The 26395-nt window shown below is 36.0% G+C and overlaps 1 protein-coding gene across 2 annotated transcripts in view; it reads left to right on the top strand.

Moving 5' to 3' along the window:
- Positions 1-21385, top strand: part of Vps13D (vacuolar protein sorting 13D) — a 57121-nt gene extending 35736 nt beyond the window's left edge. Inside the window, exons 33-48 of one of the 2 annotated variants that reach the window (XM_019041259.2) lie at positions 179-1969; positions 2659-4472; positions 5067-5247; positions 5490-5516; positions 6475-6653; positions 6839-6955; positions 8011-8325; positions 10968-11177; positions 11703-11885; positions 12987-13161; positions 13672-13871; positions 14353-14465; positions 15127-15267; positions 15791-15919; positions 16170-16332; positions 16823-21385. In XM_019041259.2, the coding sequence (XP_018896804.2) occupies positions 179-1969; positions 2659-4472; positions 5067-5247; positions 5490-5516; positions 6475-6653; positions 6839-6955; positions 8011-8325; positions 10968-11177; positions 11703-11885; positions 12987-13161; positions 13672-13871; positions 14353-14465; positions 15127-15267; positions 15791-15919; positions 16170-16332; positions 16823-16912 (5828 nt within the window). In that variant the 3' untranslated portion in view covers positions 16913-21385. The remainder of the gene's footprint in view (positions 1-178; positions 1970-2658; positions 4473-5066; positions 5248-5489; positions 5517-6474; positions 6654-6838; positions 6956-8010; positions 8326-10967; positions 11178-11702; positions 11886-12986; positions 13162-13671; positions 13872-14352; positions 14466-15126; positions 15268-15790; positions 15920-16169; positions 16333-16822) is intronic. The other variant, XM_019041260.2, reaches the window with a different exon arrangement.
- Positions 21386-26395: the final 5010 nt, after the last annotated feature.

Genomic DNA, 26395 nt, shown 5'->3' with positions numbered 1-26395 from the left:
CTATTGTTCTTAGTTACGAATTGTTATCGTACTTTTTCTAAAATGATGCATTTCTAATTATTTTGTGTTACTCTTGTTAGGAAAAAATTACTTCCAAATCATTCTATGTAATCTATTTAAAGTCTGTGTTAATCTTTTCAATTGTTTGTTTCCTTATTGATGTTCTTTCTTTTTTCAGGTGGAACCGTCAAACCTGCAAATGTTTTTACAAATATCCTACAACCAATAGAAAAAGAAAATTTTAGCAATGTGCAAGCTGTAGTTCATCACCGTAAACGCTTAAATAGTTCCAAAACCACTGTCCTCTTGAATAACATGCGAGTTATGCTGATCCTGGATTGGTGGGAAACGATGCGGGACTTCATAATGCAAACCATAGACTATTCATCAGAATTAGATGCTTTCTATGACAGTGCAACTACAAGTGGAAATCAGCTAAACGGACCAGCTGCGGTAGAAATGAAGATCAACATTACGGACTCAGAAATCGTTGTTGTAGAAAACACATCTCAGTGGGATACAAATGCTGTTATCCTCAAAAGTACAACCGTCATAAACTATCGTCCAGCAGTCTACGAGAAACCGTTGTCATGCAACATAAACCAGTGTGAAGTATTCTCCTGCATTTTGGGAATGGAAGAAGAAACTGCCCTATCGATTATCGACCCGGTGACCGTAAATTGTGAGATTGTCACAAAACATTCACTCCCTGGTGATGCGGTGCGCGTGCTGAAAGTCCAAATGCACCATCTGAGCATCCGTCTGTCGTACCACGACGGGTTGATGTTCATGCAAATTTTGAAGTCGATTCCCAAGCAAACATTGAGAGCACGCACGAATTCTAACTCACCAAAAAAGACGAACAAACAGCAACAGATTGGCAAGTTAGCATCTCTCGGATTCAGTTTAGCAGACTGCGCTGTTGCTTTGGAAAAGTGCGAAGATTTAGACGAAGCAGCTTTGTGGCTGACACAAAACTCGACCCCGGTTGTGTCATCGTTCTCTCGAACAGCAGACTTTGACTCGCACATGAACCCGTCAGGGCTACATTTTGATCGGGTCGAATTGAAAACTGAACAACTCAGCATTTGCATCATTGATGACTGCAGAGATGCTGACGTTCCTTTGATTGAAATCTCTCTCTGTAACTTGTTCCTCAAACAAGGCATTACCGGCAAGTTTGGAGAAATCTATTGTTCCTTAAACTGTGATTACTACAATCGGGTCCTATCCGGTTGGGAACCTTTCATTGAATCATGGCTGTGTGAAATTAAGTGGCAGTATTACAGTAAGACTGGCACTAGTCTCCGTAATGAAAGGCTCGAACTGAATATTCTAAGTCAAGAAGTTCTGAATGTAAATATTACAAGTACGTTTATCGAATTGTACAGTAGTGTGAAAGAAAATTGGTATCAAGAATATAACTCGAATCAAAATACTTTGGACGATAGTGATAAGGCAGCAAGTCCGGTCAGCTACCGCAGGAGGGCTCCGTTCATTCCATTTGCACTGAAGAATCAAACCGGCTCAAAATTATGGTACACCCCTATTTTAGCAAACACCGACAGTGATTGGAATCTGGAGACTTCTCCTGAGTTGCAAGCTTTGGAGGAAAATAGATCGTGGCTTTGCGTCGAGCCTGGCGCTACGGTGCCGTTCTCTTTTGAGATGAGAGCAAAAGTTCGCCACAGGAATTCTCATCGGCTCTGTGCCCATCGACTTGGAGTGAGGGTTGATGGGTGGCGGCCTGTTCAACCGGTCTCGGTGGATCAAGTGGGTATCTATTTCCGGCAAGCAGTTCCGGTCACCATCAGCTCGAACCTTCCCCCCACAAGGATTGTCTTCGAAGTTTCTCTTGAAGGCTCTGCAAGGAAGCTCATAACAATTAGATCTGCTCTTTTGATCCAAAATAAACTTGAGGAATCGATTGAAGTCAAATTGGAAAATTCACCGTCCATGTCAATCGGAGGTAAGTGTTTCTGATGTATACTGTATTTTCCACGTTTGATAGTTGTGGGTTGATTATTGAAATTGATAGACAAAGCGATAGAAAAATAAGACATAGGGGGTATGGAGCAATCCTATCGGTCAAAATGGGTGCCTCCCCTAGACTTAGGGAGAAAATGATGGACTAACTATAGGGTTTCATGTGGGTAGCCATTAGGTAGTCTATTATCTACCTCCTTTGTCCATTGCAACCACCTGCTTCCACCAATAGGATCCCTCCAAATCCCTTTTGTCTTCTTTTGTCTATAGCTTTGTCTATCAATTTCAATAATCGGCCCGCTGTAATACTTGCTGATAGTAATTTTCAATGAAAATAGGGTAGATATCGATCTGATAATTTTTTATGATGAAGTTACTAACAGGGTTACTGGGTTACTACAGGGGTACTACTACTAACAAGGTTACAGTTACTACAATATTAGGGTCCTCCTGTACTATAGGCAGAACTTTTAAAATTCTCTTATTTTGCATCAGAAAGTTATCCAGGTTGATAATCACTAGGAAAAACAACAAGATACGCAAGATCTAACTTTAGTTTTAAAATTTAAATTTTTGGTTAAGAAACGTAGATTTTCAGCTATTTTGATATCATTTATCCTAGGTAAAAGTATAAATGTTGAAAGTAGTTAATTTCTTGGTTCTCTGTTTCAGCCGACACAAGCCACATCACAGTAATGGAGCCTAATTCATGTGAGGCTGTGCCTCTTACGCACACTCTAGCCCAAATAACTCTACGGCCTCTACGAATGACAAACGTACCTTCTTCTCAATACCACACTTTCAGCAGCCGCCCAATCGCATGGCAACATGTTCAAAAACCTGGTGAAATCATTGAAGAAATACGACACTGTCATATTAACAAAGGGCCCTCTTACAAATTCTGCACGGCCGTCTATCGGGAGAACTACCCTTGCGACATAATTAAACCACTATCACCACCTGTAATGAATCTGTGGGCACAACCTGCTCACATAATCACGATACTCAGCCCCATCATAATCGTAAATCTGCTTCCTTACGAGCTGCACTATATCATTCCAGACGTTGCGCTAGGCAGAATCAAACCAGGGCAAAAAGCATTCTTGAATGAGATCGACCCTCTTGAAAGCTCTGCCGAAATCAGTTTTCATCTTGAAAATTTCCCCAGTGCTGGGACTGTGATAATTCCAGCCTCGCCATCTAGTTTTGTGGGAAAGTTACGATTACATGACAATTTCGGCCGGAAACTACAGCTGAAAGCAACTGTAAATGTAAAAAAAGGCGAAGGTATCCAGGTTCTCGTCAGTGCAGCCTATTGGATAATGAACAAAACAGGCCTGCCAATTGTTTTCAAACAAGAAGGTGTGTCGATCGAAACAGCCGGCCAGTCAGAAGAGCACGAGTTCGCCAGAATGATGGCACCTCTTCTCTTTTCGCTCGCTGATAATGAAGCGAGCCCAACTGTAGTCGCTCGAATTGGTAGTCGTGTACACAGCGAAACATCTCCTGTCTGGTGCACGCCATTTTACCTACAGCCTGGTGTTGCCGTACGACGGTTGACCATGTCTCATGCGGACAACAGACCGGACATTGTGTATGTTGTTGGTATCGAAATTCGTGTGGGTCGAGGTTTGTATCGTGAAACCAACATGGTCACCCTTTCAGCTCACTTTCAAGTCCACAATAAGTCAAGTTATCACCTGCAACTCGCACAAAAATGTTTAGCAACAGCGCTCGTTAACCCTGGAACTCAGGGTTCATACTCAGAAGCGATGCCAAGCTCTTCAACGCCCTTTCATTGGCCGCTACTCGATAAAGAGCCCTTAATGTGTGTAAGAATTGTGGACGTTCCAAATTGTATGTGGTCAGGAGGTTTCCACATCGATCGTAATGACTCGTTCCATATCAATATCAGGGATATTAGCGGTAAAATGTACTTTTTACGCACAGAGGTTGTTCTACAAAAAGCATCATATTTCATAATTTTCATGGATGCTAGTACGTTACCTCCGCCTCTCCGAATCGACAACTTTTCTCTAGTCTCGCTTCAGTTTTATCAAACCAACATCAACTCTGCAAGTACTGTCAGAGCAAACTCTTCGATTCCTTATGCTTGGGATGAGCCAATGTATCCAAAAGTACTTACTTTAGTCGCGCCTGGAGGAGTATCTGCTGATTTTAAAATGAATGAAGTCGGCTCAACAAACGGATTGACGTATGAAAATTTTATCTACATCGCATTTACTGGAACTTTCAGCAGGGTACCTCAAAGTAACTCTATTTTTGATCCGCTTGATGTTCAGTGTCAGCAGTTAGTTCTGGATGTCCCTGATAATTCAGATAGGGTGATCCTGAATCGCAAACAGCAGGGAGCAAGATCTCAGCTGTGGCGAATGACAGCTGAGGGTCAGTTGCAGCATGAAGGCTCCAGTCCTCCGAGAGATCCGTCCGGCAAGATGCCCTCTCCAGTCTCTGACAATGTTATGGTTAGTAGAATTTTTACTGCCACTGGAGGTATTTTAATGAAAGCAAATGGTAGAAAAGTTAATGCAAATTAACCTCCTACCACTCTTGTTTAGGTTTCAAGCGTCTAAGTTTTTTCATTGAAGATCCTGAATGGTTTTGGCACGATTTCAACTTGCTATTCTTAGTGTCAGGAGTGCAAAAAACCGCAACGTTTCAGAAGTTGAAAAATGGAATGGGCCAAGTTTAACAGAAATACCAAGTCATTTTCAAAATTTCATGATGACTGAAAAAAGTTAAAAATATCCGTAAAGTTAATATATAGAAGAATACGACTTCCTACCTCTTTTTCTGGGTTGAAACTTGATGCAACTTAGTGCATTCCTGTAAAATCCGGTCCCAATTTGATTTGTTCATGCCTAACATTTTTTCTTTTTCTGTATAGATATGTATTCGATGTCTACTTTCTCTCGATGCAGATGTCCCAAACTACTTTTATCTCTCTTCTATCAGTTTATATGACGAGAAAATACCATATCAGCTGTAAATGTAAATTCTAACTTTCTAACTTTTTCTTGCAAAATAATAATGACCTCCCGAAATTTTAACTGTTTTAGGTGCTAGACATATCTGGTCCTGCTCCTCAGCCAACTGAATATTCAGGTTTGGTGCTACGTCGACCACATCAAAGGAGGAAAATGACTCAGACATGGCGTTTCACTGAGGAAGGACGGCTGTGTTGTGCACACAACAATATGTGCGTTCAAGCTAAGGATGGATTCTTCGGTTTAAGACCTGGTCAGTTTCCAATACATTGCACACTTTTTGTCATTAAGTACTCAGTTAGTTTAGTAAAATTAAATTCCGACTGCAAGCCTATTACTGGAGGTATTTTTTCCACATTAGAAATCAATGACGGAAGAGATTTTTATTATGATTTTAATTTGGGAATAAAATATGTTTAGGGTGATGCAATTTTCAATCAAGTTTTTTCCTAAATGATTTTGTCAAAATTCCTAATGCAGCTTTTTGGTTTTCAGATTCTTCAGGTCAATTTTGGCAAAAGTGTATGTATTGCTATTTATTGTCTAGATGCAATTTTTTCCTAAAATTATTTTTTTGCACCTCCTAGACAATTTTAATTTTCGTTCCCTTGGGCTCTGCAGTTAACGTTTAGAAACAGATAATATGCTTTGCTTCCGACAACTTGTATTTATGATGTTTTGCAGAATTTGTATCATACTGAACGTATCAATGATTAACTCAGAAAAACTTGTAACTCAATCAAGTATATTGCAGATCTGCTTTTATTTAGCAATCGGAGAGAGAAGAATATCGTTCTTTGAAATTCATGGTAATGTGCAGAATAGCATCTACAAATGTAATGAATCTCTAAAGTTGATTCTTTTTTCCTCATAAAAATGAAGCACGAGTGGCAATTTGGAACATGTACATATTGCAATCAAGTTTTTCCTGTTTCAAAATTGATACGCCCTTCTGCAGTGTTGCTTATTAACTATTCTTTTGTGGTGTTTTCTTTATTCTTTTCTTACCACTGCTTCAATTTTTTCTTGGTTTTCTGTTTTTCTTTTCGGTCCCTATTTTTTATTGTGACGTCTGATCCTACACCAAAATGAATGCAGCTGTTTTTTCCCCGTTTTCTTCAGTCAATGCATACCATGTACAATACTCTATTTTATCTATCACTGTCAGTCTTTTTTACTGAATCAAGAAAATATAATGTCAGCAATCCATAAGTCCCTCAGTCAGTTCTAAATATTAATAGATTTGTGCTCACATTTTACGTACAAAGAATTAGAGGAATCGAATATTGAGAGTTGAATTCAATCTTTTTCCTCATCAAGGTTTCTTCGCGGGCAACATTAAGAATGTATGAATCATTGTACAGTTTATACCATCGTACTTTTGGTTGGAAACGAGATTTTCACTTTTTTTCACTCATATATTTCACTTTGTTTGTGTTTATATCTCAGTATTTAATACATTATGGTTTTTTGTCCCCAGGGAGTGAAGCTGTATTAGGACCACCGCAAGCTGTTTGTCATCAACGAACACCAGAAGGTGTGCCTTTAGAGCAAGCTGTATCGAGACAACGATTAAGGCCCGGCTCTGGGTTTTTGTCTGGATGTGTCACAACAGACGGACCAACTATCGTCCTTCAGATATCAGACATTCATGAAAAGGTAACTATCAGAGTAAAAGTCCAGTGCAGTTGTATACTGATATACTTAATTTTTAGTGAATTTTCCAAAAGAAAATAAGCCTGGTGGAAATCAATATAGGCTCCTAGTTCAGATTTGTCAAAAATTTTTGTTTCCGTTGTAAGTATTGAGGTTAATAAATGTTGTCTGCGTTTTTCGTGTTTTAGCAAGACTATGCATCAATGGAAGACAAAGACTGGGTGCAGATAGCCGTTAGTCAGCGACCCACTTCTCTGTCTCATAACAGTAACCTCACACCTACCTCCAACTTCAAGGAAATGATGGTATGCATAACTTTACTTCCTGTAATGAATTAAAAAGGAAAAAAACAAACAGCAATCTTTAATTATTAAAACAGAAATATTTAAAAAATGTAGTAAAAAAAAGAAAAACAAAAAACAAACTTAAAAATCAAATCGTAAATATTTTTCCTTTGATTTAATTTTTAAAGGAAGTTATTTTTAATGTCAGACATATTTACATCCTTACCAAGACCTTTTTTTGAAAAATTTGAAAATTTGAAGCCTTCCAACAATATTTCCATTTTGGAAAAAGGATGAATAATATCTGCCCATTTGTTATACAAATCAGTGCAACTTGATGCGTAAAATAAAATGTATACATGACTTTTTATCCAGCCATTTTCATTCAAATATTTGAACTGCAATGGGTCAGTCATGTGATTCTTGTATATGTAGATCACCTAAAAATAATACAATCCAACCAAACAGCAACTTTTTACGGTCAGGTATTATTATTATATTTATTTTTTATTTTATGTCTTATTTTTTCAAGAATTTTTCTTGTATTTATTGTTAACTCTTATTTTTATAGATTTTTATTATTTATGTTATTTATAAGAGGAACTGTGATTCTTTTGGCTTACATGTGTGGTGTGATCATTGTTGAAAAAATTTCTAGAATTTATTAATTAATTAATTTAACCGAGATATCATGCTTTGAAAAGTTGGGTTTTCGACATCATCCACCATGGTAGTGACACTCATGGTTTCTTCCACCTTGCTTTCATTGGTCAGTGTGACTCTGATGAAACCAACGTGGAAGAAACCAAGGGTGTCACTACAGCGGTGGATGATGTCAAAAACTCGACTTTTCAAAGGGCTGTATCTCGGTTAATATTGAACGTAGAAAATTGCCGTTTGGACAGATCTTATTTTTAGCTCATCTACAAGAACCGAGGATCAAAACACGATTCTGTTACTAGCGCATCTGACCCATTATCGACACAGAACTAATAATGGAACTAAGGCTGTGATGTAGATAATGATTCAAGCATACACTGTGTAACAATCATACTAACGTTTGTTTCCTTTTTCAGTTGAACATAGATTTGAGGTCTGGGATGGGTATCAGTGTCATTTCAAGGAAACCCTGCGAAGAACTTCTGTTCTCTCGGCTAACAGGCATTCACTTGGTGATGAAAAGAGCCAACAATTGCGAGAGCACCATCTTGAGGATTCAAAACTTGCAAGTGGATAATCAGCTTTTTGAGGCACAGTGTCCCACTGTACTGTATGTTACACCAAACGGACGCTCATCAATTCCTGAAGAGACAAACTCTCCGATTCTGCGGTTGCAGATCGATAAGTGTCTACCTAAACCTGGATCGCAAAACAATACTGAAATCATCCAGGTATGCACTATCGTTGGACATTAAATTGCTCTAAGAACAGGCGCTGCATTGTTTTAAATATTATCAAATAACATTAAGGCTTCATACCATGAAGAAAAGTACCTTGTGCCTGTAATTAATATGCATATTAGCAATAACCACTTTACCACCAAAAAAAAAAAAAAAAAAAAAAAAACAATGCCTCATCACTCTTTTCTTTTATTTTAAACTTAATACATCTCATAACTTCTTTGACAGTCATTAATAAACAAGCAGTGAACTCCAACACAATGTGTTGATAAGGCGCGTCATTAACTCGCACATATCAACCCCTTTGATTTTCATTTACAGAGATTTCAAAATAGGCAAGTAGCGCAACAAGAGAATTCATACGATCCAACATTTCAACGACGCACTTTGACGAGACTGTGTATTGTGAAGCTATTCGAAAGCTATTCGAACGAATTTGAGTTTTTTGATATGCCTCAAGCAAAATCTTATCAGATTCTTGAAGAAAAGTGCTGCGGAATAATTTAAGCGGAGAAAGGAAAAATTCTGTCGAACTCCTAGAAGATAAAGTCGATTTAAAAGGTATTTTGGGGCTAAAATACCCAAATCACCGGTAGTATAAATCCCGTTATATTATTGAAAAGAAATTGACTCGATATGAATAAAATTGCTTTAAATATGTCTTGATTTTGTTACTTTAAACGTCTTTCCATGGAAAGAAGTTCAACCATGTCTATGCTTTATTCATTCATGAATTGAAAGTAAGAAATCTACATCCCGAAAATCTACCGATTTGCCGTAAAATATCGTAGAAACTTGATATACCAGGTCGATGTACCCACTCGTTGAATTTACGAATCAATTTCGTGAGTGCACATATGTAAAAGTCATTATGCTATAGTCATTTTGGGTGCCTTTAATTTTCAAGAAACAATTAGGTACACGTAATTTCAATCCCGAAGAACCATCAATTTTCCGTATAAAATTGATAAAATCAAAATATGTCCACTCCCTGACGTGAAAATAAGATTCTACGTGTGAAAATGCTTATGCATCGATATGCTGAGCAGAATCCATGTCTATCTCAAAATTTTTCTCAGAGGTTTGTGTTATTATCAGCTTCCCTTGTATTGTATGGAGTACTGTTGTTTTTCGACCCTTGTTTTTGGGTCAAAATTCTTACAAGGAAGCCCCTTGCGAGAGGCGAATTTTTTGTAATTACTCCCAATTTTTTTTCCGTTATATAATGGAATTGCTTGTCAAATACTGAGATCAATTATATTTAATTGTAATTTATACATTTCTCTTTTTCCCTTCATTTTATTTTTCGTCTGGCGAAGTTTCGTTGATTTCTTCGGATTTCGAATACTGTAACTTCTCTTCTATTCGGTCGATTTTTATGAATGAGACCTCTTTTACTTCGTGTTTTAACGGAGAGTAAGAAAAAAATTGCTAAGTACACGCGAAACAATTTTTTTGAAAATTGGACGAATCCTAGCGTGACGGTGAAATGGTTAATCGAGCGTAAGTAATTAGGGTCTCGGCCGCCGCGCCGCCTCGCCGTGAGCCGAGCCGGTTCGGTTATTGTTTTCGAGAACCCGACGCTGGGGTCAGGCGCGAGGGGAAGAGAGGGGTAGGTAGATTTCCATATGTGCGCATGTAGCTTCCTGTATGAGCCACGTTTAGCAAATGGTCTAATGAGTCTCGAGGCTCATCACAGATTGCACTTACGGCTATCACTTACGGCCGTGGCGATCAGAGCAAAGGTACCAACTTTTGAAAATCAAAACAGGGGTTTGGAGATCTGTCAAAGCAACGTTTTGAACAAAACGGAGCAGTGCAATTCTCATTCAAGGAGTGCCGAACTGGTCAGCCATCCTCGAATCAGTTCGCTTGCTTCCGCTTATATATGCATATTTTAAATCAGCGCGTCGTACTCTTAGGCTTTTTTTAAAAAAACCAAGTAATGTAGACTCTTGGTATTCACTGCACATAAACTAATGAACCCCAGAATGAGAAACAACTTTAAATCATAATTATTGACGGATAAATAAACTTTTTACACGCTTTGGAAAATCTCAGAAGTTCGCGGTAGTCACTTTTTGGTAAGGAACTAAGGGACTCGGTTATTGTATCGAGTGGGGGGTCGAAACGATCGCAAAGGCGGTATACTACTTATACGCGCCAAAAAAAGTTTCAATTTTTCCATTCTTCAAAGGAGCATTTAAAATGAGGTATGTATTACTACATATCTGAGTTCATACCGAAATTTGGAGGAGAAAGCACCAGTTATTCAAATTCACCCGATTCTTTTCTCTGAACTCAGAATTATATCCCATTTTCATAATGTTTCAATGATTCGATGTTCATAATTTTTTATGTTAAAAATTGTGAGAATGCATCTTGAGTATGAACTTGTCTCGATATTTGTGGCTTTTATGTATTTTATTTTCTCAGAAAAAAATCAGGAAAATTTTTTCTTACTAAATTCTCCAAACTTAGCACAAAGGAAGCTGTACTCGCCTTAGAAAAAAAAAAATCATGAAAAGACGGTGCCACTATTTCACAAATCAACTACCTTATTTTGCACTTTCTAATTCAATTTATTGACTCTCTTTTGACGTAATCCCCTGTCTGTTTTTCTTTTTATCCAGTCATGCATTTTGGAAATCAAAAAATTCTCTGTGATTCTTGAAGAGCAACTTGTTTTGAAGATGTTTGCTTTTGCCGGCCTTGGCCCTAACGATCATGAATGTGAGAACACTTGCGAAAACGATTACGAAACCCAACGTATTCTCACGGAAGTTACATCAGTAAATGCCAAGCGGTATTATTTTGGTGTGTTGCAGTTAGTGCTTGGTCGGGTATGTTGACACATTTTCCTTCTAATTTTGTATGATTGTAAAAAGCTTACAGGTTTATTTTTGATAGCCGATTGACAGATTCATTGTATTGCATCTACTAATGATGCTCTAGTAACAGTTTGCGTATCTCATTTTTCAATTTTTCCTACGTATTTTACTAGTTTCTTACAGCTTCCCAACCTGGACTTTTTCTACGATCCTCCAATTTAAAATTTTACAACAAATAGAAATATTGCAAGGCTACATAACTTGTTGGATTTTTCAATGAAAAATAACTAGAGCTCATGCTATAATAGTTGGTCAGATTTTAGAGTACTACGAAAGATTTGCTGTTTTCATTTATACATTGAAACTAAGGGCAAGATCAAGATGGCAAATCTTCTGTCTTGCTCTTTAATTTGACTGCTAATCTGGCAAAAACGTTAACAAATAAAAGAAGTGAATGTCTCTTTTTTCTCCGAATGGGTCTTCTTTTTTATCGTCAGCCCGTGTCATTGATCAAGTCTTTAAACTTTTGATTTTTAGGTACGCTTAAGTGTCACGACTAGCAGTAAACTTTCCACCAATTTGAAAGCAATCAAACGAAAACTAGGACTGACTCTCATCAAATTTGAGGATGCGGCTGTCGAAATACGTCCTTTCATCAGAACCCATATCTTCGAAACAAGTCAATTCCTGTTTCAACTTCTGTTGAAGCATTTTAGAGATGTAAGTATCGATCATTTTCGTAAATTTTCCTTTTAAATCAAATTTTTTGTCTGGTTCACTCGCCACCCATGACTGTACGTTTTGAGTTATTTACACAAATAAGACAATGGAAATGGCAAACAGGAAATAATTAAAAATATCCTTATCTTGCCGATGGAAGATTTTTAAATGCTGTTCAATCAAGAGGTTCTAGGCACTCGCTGAGTCATATGCAACTTTGGGGGAAAAACTTAATTTTATTCTGTTTTAAGGAAAATCACTAAATTTTGGCTAAGCACTGATATTACTGTCAGTGAATACAGGTCATTACTTTTCATGTTATTTAGTCAAGTGGTGAGACAATAAACTCTCAAAACACATAAGTAGCACACTTAAAAATCTTGGAGAAAAACAAAACGCATGGACGAGATTCAAGCAAAAAGAACTATCTCCATTGTGATTTATGCTCTTTCATGCATGTATTTTTATGGACCCCAGAGCTGATGCTACAATGGAAATATGTAGTTTCTTTTAGTTTTAATACATCTATATTTTTGTTCAGATAGTCTGAAAGGTCAGAGCTGTCGAAGAATCCGTTTTAAAAATTTCATAAAGTCCCAAAAGTTTTTATCAGGGTGGTAAACATTGGAAGTATTTTGAAAGTTGGTGAATTCAAAATTTTCACATTCCAGGAAAAAAATAAAAAAAATTTACAGAAAAATTGAACCAAAAATCGGGATTTTATAGCGGATCAATCTTAATAATTGCCATAGCACTACTATTTTCTAGGGCGAAAATTGGTAAAATGTTCGTAGTATTGAAACGAGAAAATTTTATAGAATATTTCTCACATAATTTTCAAGTATAAAATACTTGTTGCCCTATTCATATTAAGTACAGTAAGACCTTGATTTATCGGATTTCACGGGACTGGAGGCCGAATCCGTTAAATCGCAGAATCCGCTAAATCACGCTAGTCGGTCCCGCTGAAAGGACCGGAGGATCGATCCGTTAAATCACAGAATCCGTTAAATTGCAATCCGATAAATTGAGGTCTTACTGTATGTATAATTCTCTCCTCCATTCAGTTGTAATGTAATACTATCATTGCTTTGTTTGCAGGAATTAAAATGGCAAGCTGCAATAATTTTGGGTTCAGTTGATTTCCTTGGCAACCCAATTGGATTTTTCAGTGATGTATCGGAAGGATTTTCAAATCTAATTTATGATGCTAGTGTCGGTTCATTCTTTAGAAATCTTACTCATGCTGCCTCAAATTCTGCTGCTAAATTTACTGGTGCGTTTCATCCATATTTGGTTAAAATCTTGCAATAAATTCATTTTGTGAAAAAAAGGCTCAAAGCTTTATCTGCTGTCAGATTCAATGTTGGAATAAATTTTCAGCTCAATCATGGAGTCAATTGTTTAATTTTTCCTTACTAGACTTGTGTAAGAGAAAATTTCAATGTAATTTTATTCTGAAGTCTCTATCTTTATTTTTTAAAGAATATCAATGGATAAGTTGGAAATTGCGAATCTCATATGTTGTATATCTCCATTCATGTCATTTCTTTTTAGGTAAACTCTCCAACAGCTCCTCATTAAGTTTTCTGCAAATTTTCTTCACTCATTCTAAAATTATCTTACTTAATTACAAGAGAAAATTCTGATTACTCTTTCTTGAATAAAATGTAACATATTCAAAGACGTTTTAACGTCATTATTGAGGTATGCATTAATTGATGGCATTACTAGCACCTAATTTCTTAGTATTTGCGAATTCTATATGGAACTATTTCAATTTTAGGTTCCCTCTCGGATGGCTTGGGACGTGTAACCCTTGATGAAGAACATGAGGAGACTCGCAGGAGAATCCGTAAACTCCACTCTGGCACAAGCCAAGGGCATCTTGCTGCAGGATTGAAAGGCTTCGGTTATGGTTTGATTGGTGGTGCCACCAGTATTGTAAAACAAACTTATGATGGGACAGCAAATGATGGAGTTCAGGTAATCGGTCTGACTTTCGAAAGTTATCTTATTACTAAATCCATTACGTAGTTATAATTATTCAGTACATGCCCTTTTCACGGTCAGTTAAACATGCAAGGTCCTTTGTAAGGATAATTTTATTTCGTGTGAACCATAATTACTGAGTTTGATATTATATCCACCCTTGCATAGAATATTTAGGTTTTTGCAATTAAAATTGTTTGTACTACATCATTGAAAATGAAGAGACCTCAAGAGAAATAATGACCAGGAAAATTTCATTAGCAGTGAATAATTTAAATGGCAGAGTGATAATTTTGATAAGAGATAATTGTTTTTATAAAATAATTTACCTTCAGATATGCATGATCGTACAATTAACTTCCTAGTCATCATGTCTGTATTTTCATGATGAATTTGCTCACTATCTAAGTGATTATGTATCTGTAACTCTAAGTGCCAGCGATACTAAGTTTTCGTAAATTTTTCTAATTTACAGGGATTTCTGTCTGGTCTGGGCAAAGGTCTGGTCGGTACTATAACCAAACCAGTTGTAGGAGTGCTGGATCTAGTTTCTGAGACTTCAAGTGCCATCCGAGATTCAAGCAGAAGGTAATGTCTAATTCATATCAACACTACAATGGTGTAAATTATGACTCCCTACTGTAAATGTTCAGTTACATACTGTTATACATCTGTATTTAGCAATGTATGCATCTGGGAAGAAGCAACAGGGACGTCCTGTAAAGGGGTGGCGGAAGGGCGTTGACAAAGAGATGTTGACAGAGAGATGCAAAGAGATGTTGCAGGGTCAGTTGCCCAATAACATCGTGGAGAATAAGCATATGTGGCATTTGGGTGTCGTAGGACGCCAGAGTGTGTTGTAGGAGCGACTTTATATATATACATCTAGAATAATTCCCCATGAAGTGAGGATAAAAAGCTAAAACCAGCACTCATGGTTTCGACTAAAAATCCAATGTGTCCTTAAAATTACTGCCACTAAAAATTTGAACCGCCTGATTTTGTTCCCCTGTCCAAAAGACTGTTCGTATTGTTGTCTGAAAGAATCACTGAAATAAGTATCTCTCCCTGTTCCTTAATTTGTGACAAGAAAGTATGTATTTTTGATGCTAATGAAGACTAGAACAAATGAGACAACTCTGTTTCGACTGACAAAAAATATGTACAATCTTCTTTAATTCAATTTTTCTCTGTATTTTTCAGTCTCGCATTTTATTTATCATTTTTGTCATAATTTCTTTTTTTGTAGCTCAAGCAAAGCCATTCCAAAGAGAGTGCGGCCACCAAGATGTGCTGTGGGGCCTGCCGGCTTGTTACCGGTTTACTCCAAGCACCAAAGTCAAGGCCAGCAGTACCTGTACACAATCAATGAGCATGATTACTCTGAATTGTAAGTGGAATACTGTTAAAGAAAATGTCTCATGAAATCCGTATCTTGTCTCTTCTGTAAAATTGCACTCTAGTATTAGGCATTATGTTCACCAAAGCGCTTAATACTTGATGCATGTATAAACAATGTGGTCCTGCTGAAAAATGTCTACCAAAGATCAATCCATTGAACTCCTGAACTTTGTTATCGTTCACTAACAAAAGTAAAAGTATCAAGAAGATCCCACAGAAAGTACTTCGATGCTCAAAATGTTTTATCTCAAGAATTGACAAAATGATATAAATACCGAAAAGGAAAGACAATATAACCAGAAAAGTAATCTAATAACCAGTATTTTGGGATCTAAAGGATGTGAGATCAGCGATTTTATCAGCCAACCACTCTTTTGAAAATGCACACTCATCTTTGTATTTTTAAGCCTGTCTAAAAAGGTGTTTCTCTTATTTAGTAAACAGCAATTGCTGTCAAAATTCTTACTTTTTTATTGAGGTTTTTAATTTGTGTCCTTTATTTTCTCTTTCAGATTTATGGCATATGAAATACTGAGGCCTGGGTCAGAAGACCTCCGCATTGTGATTTCGACCCAAATGATCCGTATCTTCACTGTCAATGCAAGCAATTCTCCCTCTGTTGTCACAAAAATCAATTTAAAGTGAGTATTTAATTACATTGAATGTTTGTTTCATAGAACCCAGATTGTTAATGTGTTAACGTAAGATACAGTGACTTAATAGTCGCTATTTTTCAAGAGGTATTTTCCATTGTTATTTTGCAAAGCATACTTTTTAGCATATTTTATTTTATTTTTTTAAGGCCTGCCTCTCTGATGTTTTGCTCCTTTTGGAGTATCCTCTTGTGACAATTCTTAGTTACTCAACTGATGTTACATTTCTTTGTTATAGTCATATTCTGCACTGCCAACCTCTAATATTACAAGGAATGGAAGGCAATTGGATGTATTATATTGAATTGAAACTGCATAGTGATTCAACGGTCAGATATTTTGAAGAAGATCCAGTGAAGAAACCAAGAATACGTTGTGAAACCAAAGATATTGCTTTCTGGGTAAGTTAATCAATTTTCACATCTAAGTTACCGGGAAAAATGGTAATCTAAATGCTTTTAGACAATTTGAACCAACTATTCGATTTTTCTGTGCTGAAAATTGTTCTGCAAGTTATCTGCAGGGACCTACAGTAACTATGTTGTGTGACAGTAAATATTAAGAAAAAATGATGACAATTTTTCAAAAAATAAAACGTAGGAAACAAACTAAATAAAAACATTGAAAGTATGAAGTCAAACTTTGCCTTATTTTTGCATCTGTCTGCATTTTTGGAACTTCCTGATTTCATCGTTGAAGATTTTTTTCTTACCATTTTATCAATAGAATATGGTATGGAACAAAAGTTAAAAATAGCTAAAACAATATTTATATTTTATTCAATTTGTAACAATTTTAAACGCTTTGTATCTCTGTGAACATAGTAAATACATGCAAGAACACTATAAATGTTAATTTTCCAAATTAATGTTGTTTTGCATTTCATTTCAGGTATCAGAGCAAATAAACTATGCCCGTAATGTCTATATGGAAAGACACATGACACTTTCTTCCACGGCTGATGACATGCCAGGTGACTAAGAGGAGCTCTCAAGCAATACTTAGTATTTATGATAGCATTAAACTAAGAAAATCATATTTTAGAAACGGTAGAATCTGTACTGAATGTTGAATTAGCATCTAGAAAGGTTTACCAATTTTCCAAAACTCTTTTTTAGTAAGAATTCCTTGTTTTTCTACCAAGCAGGATGATTCCAGGTTTCTGGATGCTATTTTACCCATAATTGACAATTATCAGGATATTTTCATTTTTCCATTGCTGAAGAAATTCATTTTTATGTATTTGATTGAATGTGGTAGATTGCACTCTCTGCCATTTATTAGAGTTGAGGTGCGCTGCATTTATTTAAATATACTCACGCTTATTAGTGTCTAGAACAAATTAAGCTCTGAAAATTGTGATTTTTAGTAAGCGGTAAAAGTCTCTTTAACGGCGAAAGTATTATGAACTATTTTTCAATCTTCATGTTTTTGTGGATTTGAAAATGATCAGAAACGTGGCTGTATAAATTTATTTTGAACAAAATGATACCTTAACATGCTCACATGAGCTTTGTTCAACTTTCTGCAAAAGAATCGCATGACTAAATTTAAGCTTTTGATGTTCCAAAGACTTATGACTAAATATGTCATACTGTAAAACAAAGGAGTAATTCACGCATGGATCGATTTTAACAGAGACGCATCAAGTCGGAATCAAAAAGAAGAGGTTTGAAGTTTTATCACTGCATAAGGCTCAATGTTAAGGACAAATTTTAATTTTTACGTTTTAAATATTTTTTCTCGCCTTTGAATTTAAAACAACTCCCAATTCATTTTTTGCGACTTGGGGCGTTTCTCCTTAACTCGAGCCATTTGAACTCACCATATGGAAAAAAAAAAAAGATTTTCTTAGACGTAGACTGTTTTGAATGTTTTGTTATTAACAGTCGTAGTTCAGTAAACTAACATTTTGACTTGTTTCCCTGGGCTTTAAGACTGTGTAAATCAAGTATAAAAAAAGAAGAAGAAACAATGGACAAGAGCAAAATATTTTGTAATTGTCACAGTTCTTTGAGAGGCTTTAAGTGCTTTAATTTTATGCTGAAAATGTCTAAAATGCTCATATTTCTCAATATACAGTTTTTTTTCTAGTTCAATCTTTCATCTCCAAAGAATGATGCATGTTCAATATCATTGAGTAAACTTTGATAAAAAATTGGATTGATAACTGATGAATGGATTATATCAGCGACTGTTTTATTTTCTTTCTTCTAAGTTCATGTTGTGCCTTACGTATTGCATGAGTTAATTTTTGCAGAAAATCACTATGGTAGGGGCGTACCTCCACTCATGAGGCTCTCTAAAACAAAGCGAAAAATCAGTTTGGTTAACCAATCAGAAATTAAGATGATCATTAAGATGGCAAGTGCTCTATTTTCTACAGATCGATCATTGGTTTTATGATTTTGAAGAGGAAAATATGTAAGCTTTAAAACACAAGGTATGGAATAACAAGAAATTCAGAGCCACCTAAATTTCTGTATTATTTCGTTTGACGATTCCTCTGATCTCCTGAACATGATGAACTCTCAAAATCGAACTTTGTGCCCATCACAAGAAAATAAGAGCTGAAAAGTGCATTTTTTGGCCCTCTTACATGCGTTGTCTGAAGGAGAGGCTTTTGCTTAGTGTTCGTGGACTCTGTTATGTACCCTCTTTTTGTTGGGAGGAATTTCATTATTTTCGTCTGCCATATCTTCCAGGCCTGTGAAGAAGCACCAGGAGGAAAATTTCCTCCATGACCAATAAAATTTGCAATATTTCTTCTATAAGTCAAGTGTAAATATGCCAAAATATGCACTTTTCAGTCCTTATTTTCTTGAGATTGGCGTGCAGAAAGTTAAATTTTCAAAGCTCACTGTGCTGTGAAGGTTGTAAAGAATATTATATTAAAAAAAACATCAAAATTCATTGAGCACCAAATTTTTCGGTATTCTGTGCTTAGCATCGGATACTCGGTGCATGGACAGTTAGTCTTACTTTTTCCCCAAACAAAAACATTTTACATGTCAAATTTGTTGCTAATTTTCAATCTGCAGAAAATGTAAATCATGAATCAATGAATGATCATGAATTGCCCAGAGCTCATTTTTATTTTTGAACGGGTAGATGGGGGGGGGGGGGGTACATTTTCCCCCCTACATACACGGGAAAAAAAATTGCTGATTCAACAATTCAATTGCTAAAAACAGTGAGTGCAATGTTTCAACGCAGATTTAACAACAAAAAAATGCTACTTTAACCTCATTGTAAACTAATTTAACCACGGGGGTGGTTAAAGTAGCATTTTTTTGTTGTAAAATCTGCATTGAAACATTGCACTCACTGTTTTTAGCAATTGAATTGTTGAATCAGCAATTTTTTTTTTCCTATTTCCAAACTTTCGTCATGGGAAGGTCATGCTCTCACCTGAAAAGATTTGATATCATTGCACATGTATGCTAGGCTCATGAAGCACTGAATATTTTCGAAATAATATAAAAATCTTAAAAATATTATATATTAATATAATTTAAAATTTAATAATCTTGATTTTAATAAATTTAATTTTATTAATATATTTATAAAAATATTTTTGAAGCGGTATTATGTAAGTATTGTATCTTTGTACACAGTTGTGAACCTGTTGTTTTGTTGATTTTTTCTGTTAAAGATTTCCTCTGTAAATATTACGCTAAGTCAATTTATCAACATCTAAAGTTTAATTTTTTTAAACCAAAGTTAAACCTATGTGTTTCGGTATTTGTTTAAATTATTTTTGCGCCCTCCTGAATTTTATTTTTCTATTTTAAGAGTTGGTGACACATTTTAATTTGATAAAAATACGCCACAAGCTAACGTAGACCTAATTTTAAGTAATTCCAAATTCGGTAGTAATAATTTATTGTTCCCCCTGCCAGTCATTAGAATCTTATCCTGTAGATGTGGTTGCCTGTACTAACCATCCATATAAAAAGTAATTTTTTTGTCTTTGGAATATTTTTTCGAGAAAAACTTTGTTGCAATTATTAGTGTCCAAGTATTGACCCCAGAATCAGGTTACATGTAAGAATAAGTGTCTTTTGGGTGGAATATAAACGTGGATCATTTGGGAAATTAGCATCAGGTTTAGGCTTGTGTATATTTTTGTAAGTTCCTATTTTTTTTTTTTTCTGCTTATGTTGAGGTACACTGCCATATTAAGGAAGTACGGCGTATGAACATTCGAGAGTTGCAAAATTTCCTCCTATAAAATGATCATTTTTCAGAAATGGTGTGAATATTTTCCCTTGACATTTTCAGATAATTGAGATTTGATCGCAAATAAAATTCACAGAAAAGTCCGGGGGGAAAAATTTTGTAAGGATTCCCTGAAAATTTGCATTTTATCACAGGAAATTCAATCTCTGAAAGCTCATATGGCGTTCTTTCTTAGCATGGCAACACAGTAATGCCTTGATTATCCGTCGATTTGTAGTGAAGGTTGCATTAGATATTGAAAAAGTCAGAAATGGAAACTATTTAAAGAGGCTGAAAAAATTTCGTTTCAGGTCTGTTTTTAACCAAAATGGACAAGCTTGGCAAATTTTTTATTGTATTTAATGAACGTAGTTATTTAAGTGAGGGGAAACACCTAAACCCACATTTATATTCAATTATTTCCCAAAAAAACTAGTTGTTGTCGTTTTGGCTAATTTTTTTTTTGCTCTATTTTGACTGTACTGGATAAGCACGACGTTGGATAATTAAGGGTCGGATAATCGGGATATTACTGTAATTAGTCGTCGTTTTCTTTTTTGATTGATAAAAAACCATTTTTATGAAATTACTAAAAACATGTAGACCTGACCGGATATTATTTCTGAATTTTTAAAGACTTCAACTTCAAGCCTCGAAAATTCCTAAAATTTATGTTGCTATTATTTCATTCAATTTACTTTAATGTGTACAATATTAATAATTTAAATTAAATTTTTTCATGCCAGTAAAACCTACATTCTCAAGCAATATTTCTGACTTAAACAGGTCTCTAATTTTCCTGTAAGTGATCTTCTCTTTCTTGTTGCCCTTACGGGTAGGGGAAGTATTTTTTTTACTTCTACAAATGAACCATTAAAATACGTACTTTCTTTCCTCTCTGTAAGTATCTCCTTTTCTCCTGTATTGTTTCCTTGTCTCAAAATGTACAGAAGAAACAGAAATCAAGGTTTTTATCCCACTAGTCTTTTTCTTTAAAGTTTGCAGAACAAGTGTGATCACAACAGATGATGTATGTATTGATTTCCTTTCAACCTTTACTCAACTCAGTGCGAATGTTAAATCATCAAAGAGTAAATGATTATCCTCACCCCGGAATTGTTGTACAAAGTTTTTCACATTTATTTTGTTATGTTCAACTGATTTTATTTTAAGTTACCATCTTGGATGACTTTTTAAATAAAACCAATCTGAAAGATTTTTCCTTTTATAATACCTAATTTTCTTTTTTTTCGTGATCCCAAAACACCCGTGAACAATGTTTTTAATCAATCCAAAGTTTATTTGAAGTTTATGCAAGTATGCATAACACTTCAAATTCATAGTAGAATCTCTATGTTTAAAAAAAAGAAAAAACACAAAAAAAAACACAAAAAAAACTCCAATATTTTTATAGATTTGTAGAATTTATTTCCTTGTCTGGAATGCTGAATACGTTTTTTGCAGAAAAAAGTTGTAAACTTGTAAATCAGATTTTGCCTTCAAAACGTTTAGATACCGAAAGCATTACAGTAACGGTAAAATACTAACGAGGAATAAATGCGTGAATCAATAAATCAATGAATCAGATTCGTTCGATAAACAGGCAGTCTCCTTAAAGTGCCTTCAAAACGTCTAGATACCAACTGCATTACAGCAACGGTAAAATACTAACAAGGAATAGATGCGTGAATCAATGAATCAGATTCGTTCGATGAACAGGCAGTCTCCTTAAAATTGCCTTCAAAACGTATAGATACCAACCGTATTACAGCAACGGTCAAATACTTACGAGGAGCAGATGTATGAATCAATGAACTAATAAAACAGATTTGTTCGATCCCAAATAGGCAATCTCCTTAAAATCACCTTCAAAACGTATGAATACCGAATGCATTACAGTGAAGTTAAAATAGTTGTATTCGAAACCGCGACATTATGAGGAGTGCATGCATACTCAAAAATTATACATCTGTTGCTATCAATGCTCGACTGTGGCTTATTTCATTTCGGAAATTTTAACCAACCTGAAATCTAACACTTGTTGTCTTTCTGTTCATGGTGAGAAGTAACAAGATGTACAAAAATGGCACAGTTTGTAGGACCAAAAATGTTCAAGTTGAGGATAAAACATCCGTCCTCCTGTATGGGAGTATCAATGCATAATAGTTCATTATAGAATGATGTTGTTGATCCCTCAAATTCATTAATGTACCTGTTTTTCCAAATTTAAAATTTGTACAGATAGGTAAAGAAAAGTCTCTTTACACGTATGAAGATTGTTAAAAGAAAAGTGAAAAACGGAAAAAATAGCACTTGTACATGGATTTTCGACTTTTAATTGAGAATACCTATATCTGCCAAAAGTATCACTACGATACGGGATCCCTTTTTCTGAGAAAGAATGGTCTCAGACACCTACACCAAATAGAAATGGAGAGTTTAACAGAGAAAAACCAAGTCGAATCAAGATCTTACCGAGAAAGAGGTTTTGAAGTGTTACTCCTACTTTAGACTCAATGAGAGAGAAAATATTTTTCTATCACATTAAAAATTATTTATTCTCGACTTTAAATCTCTGTCCGAAGAAAATGTGAGGCTAGTAAAGCTTGAAAAATGTCCAAACTTATTTTCCCATCTCGATCCCTTCTTGCGGGCTGATTACTGATATTCATTTACCAAGCTATAGACTAAAGGAAAAAGGAGCTATCCCATTGGTCGAAACGGGTGGTTGTTAAGGGGGGAAATAATGGACCAACCATAGGATCCCTCGCTAATTGCTGCTGGTTCGTCTTCTATACTTACCTCATTCGTCCGTCAAAACCACCCGCTTCCACCAAAAAAATCGCTCAATTTTCACTTTTTCTTGTTTGCCTATCATTTTTTATGATCAGTCTGCCGTTAAATGAAGTCCGAATCTGCACTAATCTCTCTTCAATATTAAATCTCAAGCACTGTTTCAGTAGTTTACCGCCACGAATCATTAACTCAAGTGTTAGGTATTTAATTCCCTGTTCGGTTTTCAAAATGAAGTCATTTATCTATTTACTTTGTCTGAATTACCTAATGTTGCGTGACATAAGTACCTAGGTATTCAACTCGTGCTTGCAAATAGTACGAAATATAAATAGAAACTCTTGGTACCACTGCAGAGGGAGTTTAAAACAAAGGCATATCGATAGCTAAAAGTCGTAGGTACATTTTTTTCTCAAACGACTGAAATCGAAAAATGCCCACCTCCATCGCTAAAGTCGAAGAATGCATTCCTTCATCACAGCGTCCATACTGCCGTGTTAAAGTAGATCGCCGTATAAGCCTTCAAACATTGCCAAGTTTCCTCCGATAAAAATCTAATTTACTGAGAAAATTGTGAATATTATTTCCCAAAATTTTCAGGCAATTTTTTACGCAATTTAATATGAAATATCTGAAAATTTCAAGGAAAAATATGCAAGAATGGTGTCTAAAATACATGTCCCTGGTAAAAATTGGCGATAGGAGCTGCGTTTCAAAATAACATAAGAAAGAGTTCTCATAGCCGACTAAAGAAGGCGATAGAAAATCATATAGCTGACTGTAGAAAGTGGAAAAAATCATACGGCCGGGCTGCACGAAGCGATAAAAAATTATACAGCCGGGCTATAGTTCCTATCGCCGGGCTTTACACTTTCTCGCCTGGCTGTTGCTTTTTCGCCATCGGCCATAAAAGGCTATTAAGAAATTGTGTAGACATTCGTGTGCTTTGTAAATCCTTTAGTTTGTACGGAATCACCTTAATATTTACAAAACGCACATTATGGAACTTTTCGGCTCTGAAGTGATGTAAGCTTCAATTGATAATCAATGCATGAATAAATCGTCACCTTTCGGCCAAAGTATCACAAGATCCATGTGATGTTCACAAATTTCCGCCGCCATTTGATTTTTTTACAGAGAAATTGTTCGACAAAGCTGTCCAAAAATTTCACTTAATTTTCTTAGTGCTGCTGATAAAAATCAGTGAAATGTTCAAACAGATTCAACGATTTCTCTATAAAAAAATTAAATGGCAGCAGAAATTTTTAAACCTCGCATGGAGCTTGCGATACTTTGGCCGGAAAGTGGCGATATAAATATTAGCTTAAATTTTGGTCCAGAAATGGACACCTCAGAATTATATCAGTGTTACTTAATGTAAAGTAAATCGTTAGGTAATCATTTGGTAAAACTGATTTAATAAATCTCAAGTAACGATTACTTAAAATCCTTCTCAAAAAAAGTGACAGTTTTACTCAAAATTGATTAAGGATTACTTAATCGTGAAGTAAATGTGAATTCACCATTACTTTAAGCTTACCTCAAGCTTACTTTACGTTTACTTTTCCCTTACTTAATCTTGAAATCCAAATGCTACATGGGTATATTCTCCTTTACTACATATTTTTTTTTTCATCAATTAAAATGAGAATAATCCATATAGAGTGTGCAAACATTTCAAAGTCATGAGTTGAAAAATGCTGACTCCACGAGATTAAATATTTAGAGCCTAACACAAAAAGGAGCGGCGGCGCACTGGCGCCTACAAACCTAACAGGGATACTTCACGCATTGCGCAATGCGTGAAGTATCCTTGTTAGGTTTGTAGGCGCCAATGCGCGTTTCGCGCTGGCTGCCCGCCCGCCCGCCGCGCCGCGCCGCGCCGTGCCGCAGCGTACCACACTGAAAAAAATACTTCTGTTCACAGGGCTCCTGCACTTCTTTTGTAACAGTCACAGAAGCTTCCGTTTTGAGGACAGAGTACTCTGTTTCCACGACCGAAGTTCTGTTATCACAACAGAAAAATTCACTAAGTGTAACAAAGAAACTGCAGGAGCCCTGTGAACAGAAGGCTCTATCGTCAGCACCATCTCTTTTTTTCTGTGCACGGCGCTTGAAGCAACTATTTCACACCTGACCAGAGGTATTGCACATTATCATACGAAATTGAAGGCGCTCCAACAAATTAGGAATGGCAGGCATCCTTCAAAAGTACGGAGCTTTCCTCGCAAAATGAATCAAGATACTACGGCCTAAGAAGAGAGCGGTAGTCCAAAAACTCACCAAGTCCTAGCATCCATAATTAGTATCGTTTAGTTTTTAGCATGCACTTTATCGACAGGCTGTTGCTCAATCGCCATCGGCTATAAAAGGCTATAAGAAATTGTGTTGTCGGCTACAGAAGCTTCTATTAGAAATCTTACAGCCGGCTGTAGGTCTATGGTATTTTGGAACACAGATTCTACTGCCAATTTTTACCAGGGGTTTTATCAAGGGAAATTTGGTAGCTCTCGAATTTTCATGCTGCTGCGTTTTTTCTTAGCACGGCGGCAGCATAATTTGCGTGAATTGTTGCGTATAGTTCCGTGACAGCAATTCGCCTTCAACTGCGTCTGCAGCAATTGTTGTTACGAATATGTTGTACGTCCTGATGTCAGCTCATTACATATACTTGACTATCGCACGCACAACGTATTTTTAACAACAATCGCTGCGGACGCAGCTGAGGGCGAATTGAAAACAACCGTATACTACACGTTGAAAAACACGTTAGCTCTCCGATGAATATTGTTACCAACAGAGGAGTAGTATCTTATGGTCTTTTTATGGGAGATTCTCGAAAAACTTTTCAACATAAACTACGTTTAAAAGCAAAATGAATTATACCCCCTGGTAAAAATTGGCGATACGAGCTGCGTTTCAAAATACCATGGAAGTTCTTATAGCCGACTAAAGAAGGCTATTGAAAATCATATAGCTGGCTGTAGAAAGCGGATCAAATCATATAGCCGGGCTATACGAAGCTATAAAAAAGTATACAGTCGGGCTATAGTTCCTATCGCCGGGCTTTACACTTTATCGCCATTGGCTATAAAAGGCTATAAAAAATTGTGTAGAAATTCGTGTGCTTCGGAAATCATTAAGTTTGATACGGAACTACTTTAATATTTACAAAACACACATTATATTTTCCTTTAAAACATTTTTTTTTCATCAATTAAAACGATATCGTCCATACCGAGTGTGCAAACATTTCAAAATCATGAGTTGAAAAACGCTGACTCCGCGAGATCAAATATTAGATCCTAACACAAAGCGGAGTGGCGACGCATTGGCGCCTACAAACCCAACGGGGATACTTCACGCATTGCGCGGCGGCGCATTGGCGCCTACAAACCTAACAGGGAGGGATACTTCACGCATTGCGCAATGCGTGAAGTATCCCTGTTA

This window comes from Bemisia tabaci, chromosome 9 (genome assembly GCF_918797505.1).
Source record: "Bemisia tabaci chromosome 9, PGI_BMITA_v3".
NCBI lineage: Eukaryota > Metazoa > Arthropoda > Insecta > Hemiptera > Aleyrodidae > Bemisia > Bemisia tabaci.
Note: the sequence above shows the minus strand (reverse complement) of the source record. Positions and strands in the feature narration are given on the sequence as shown.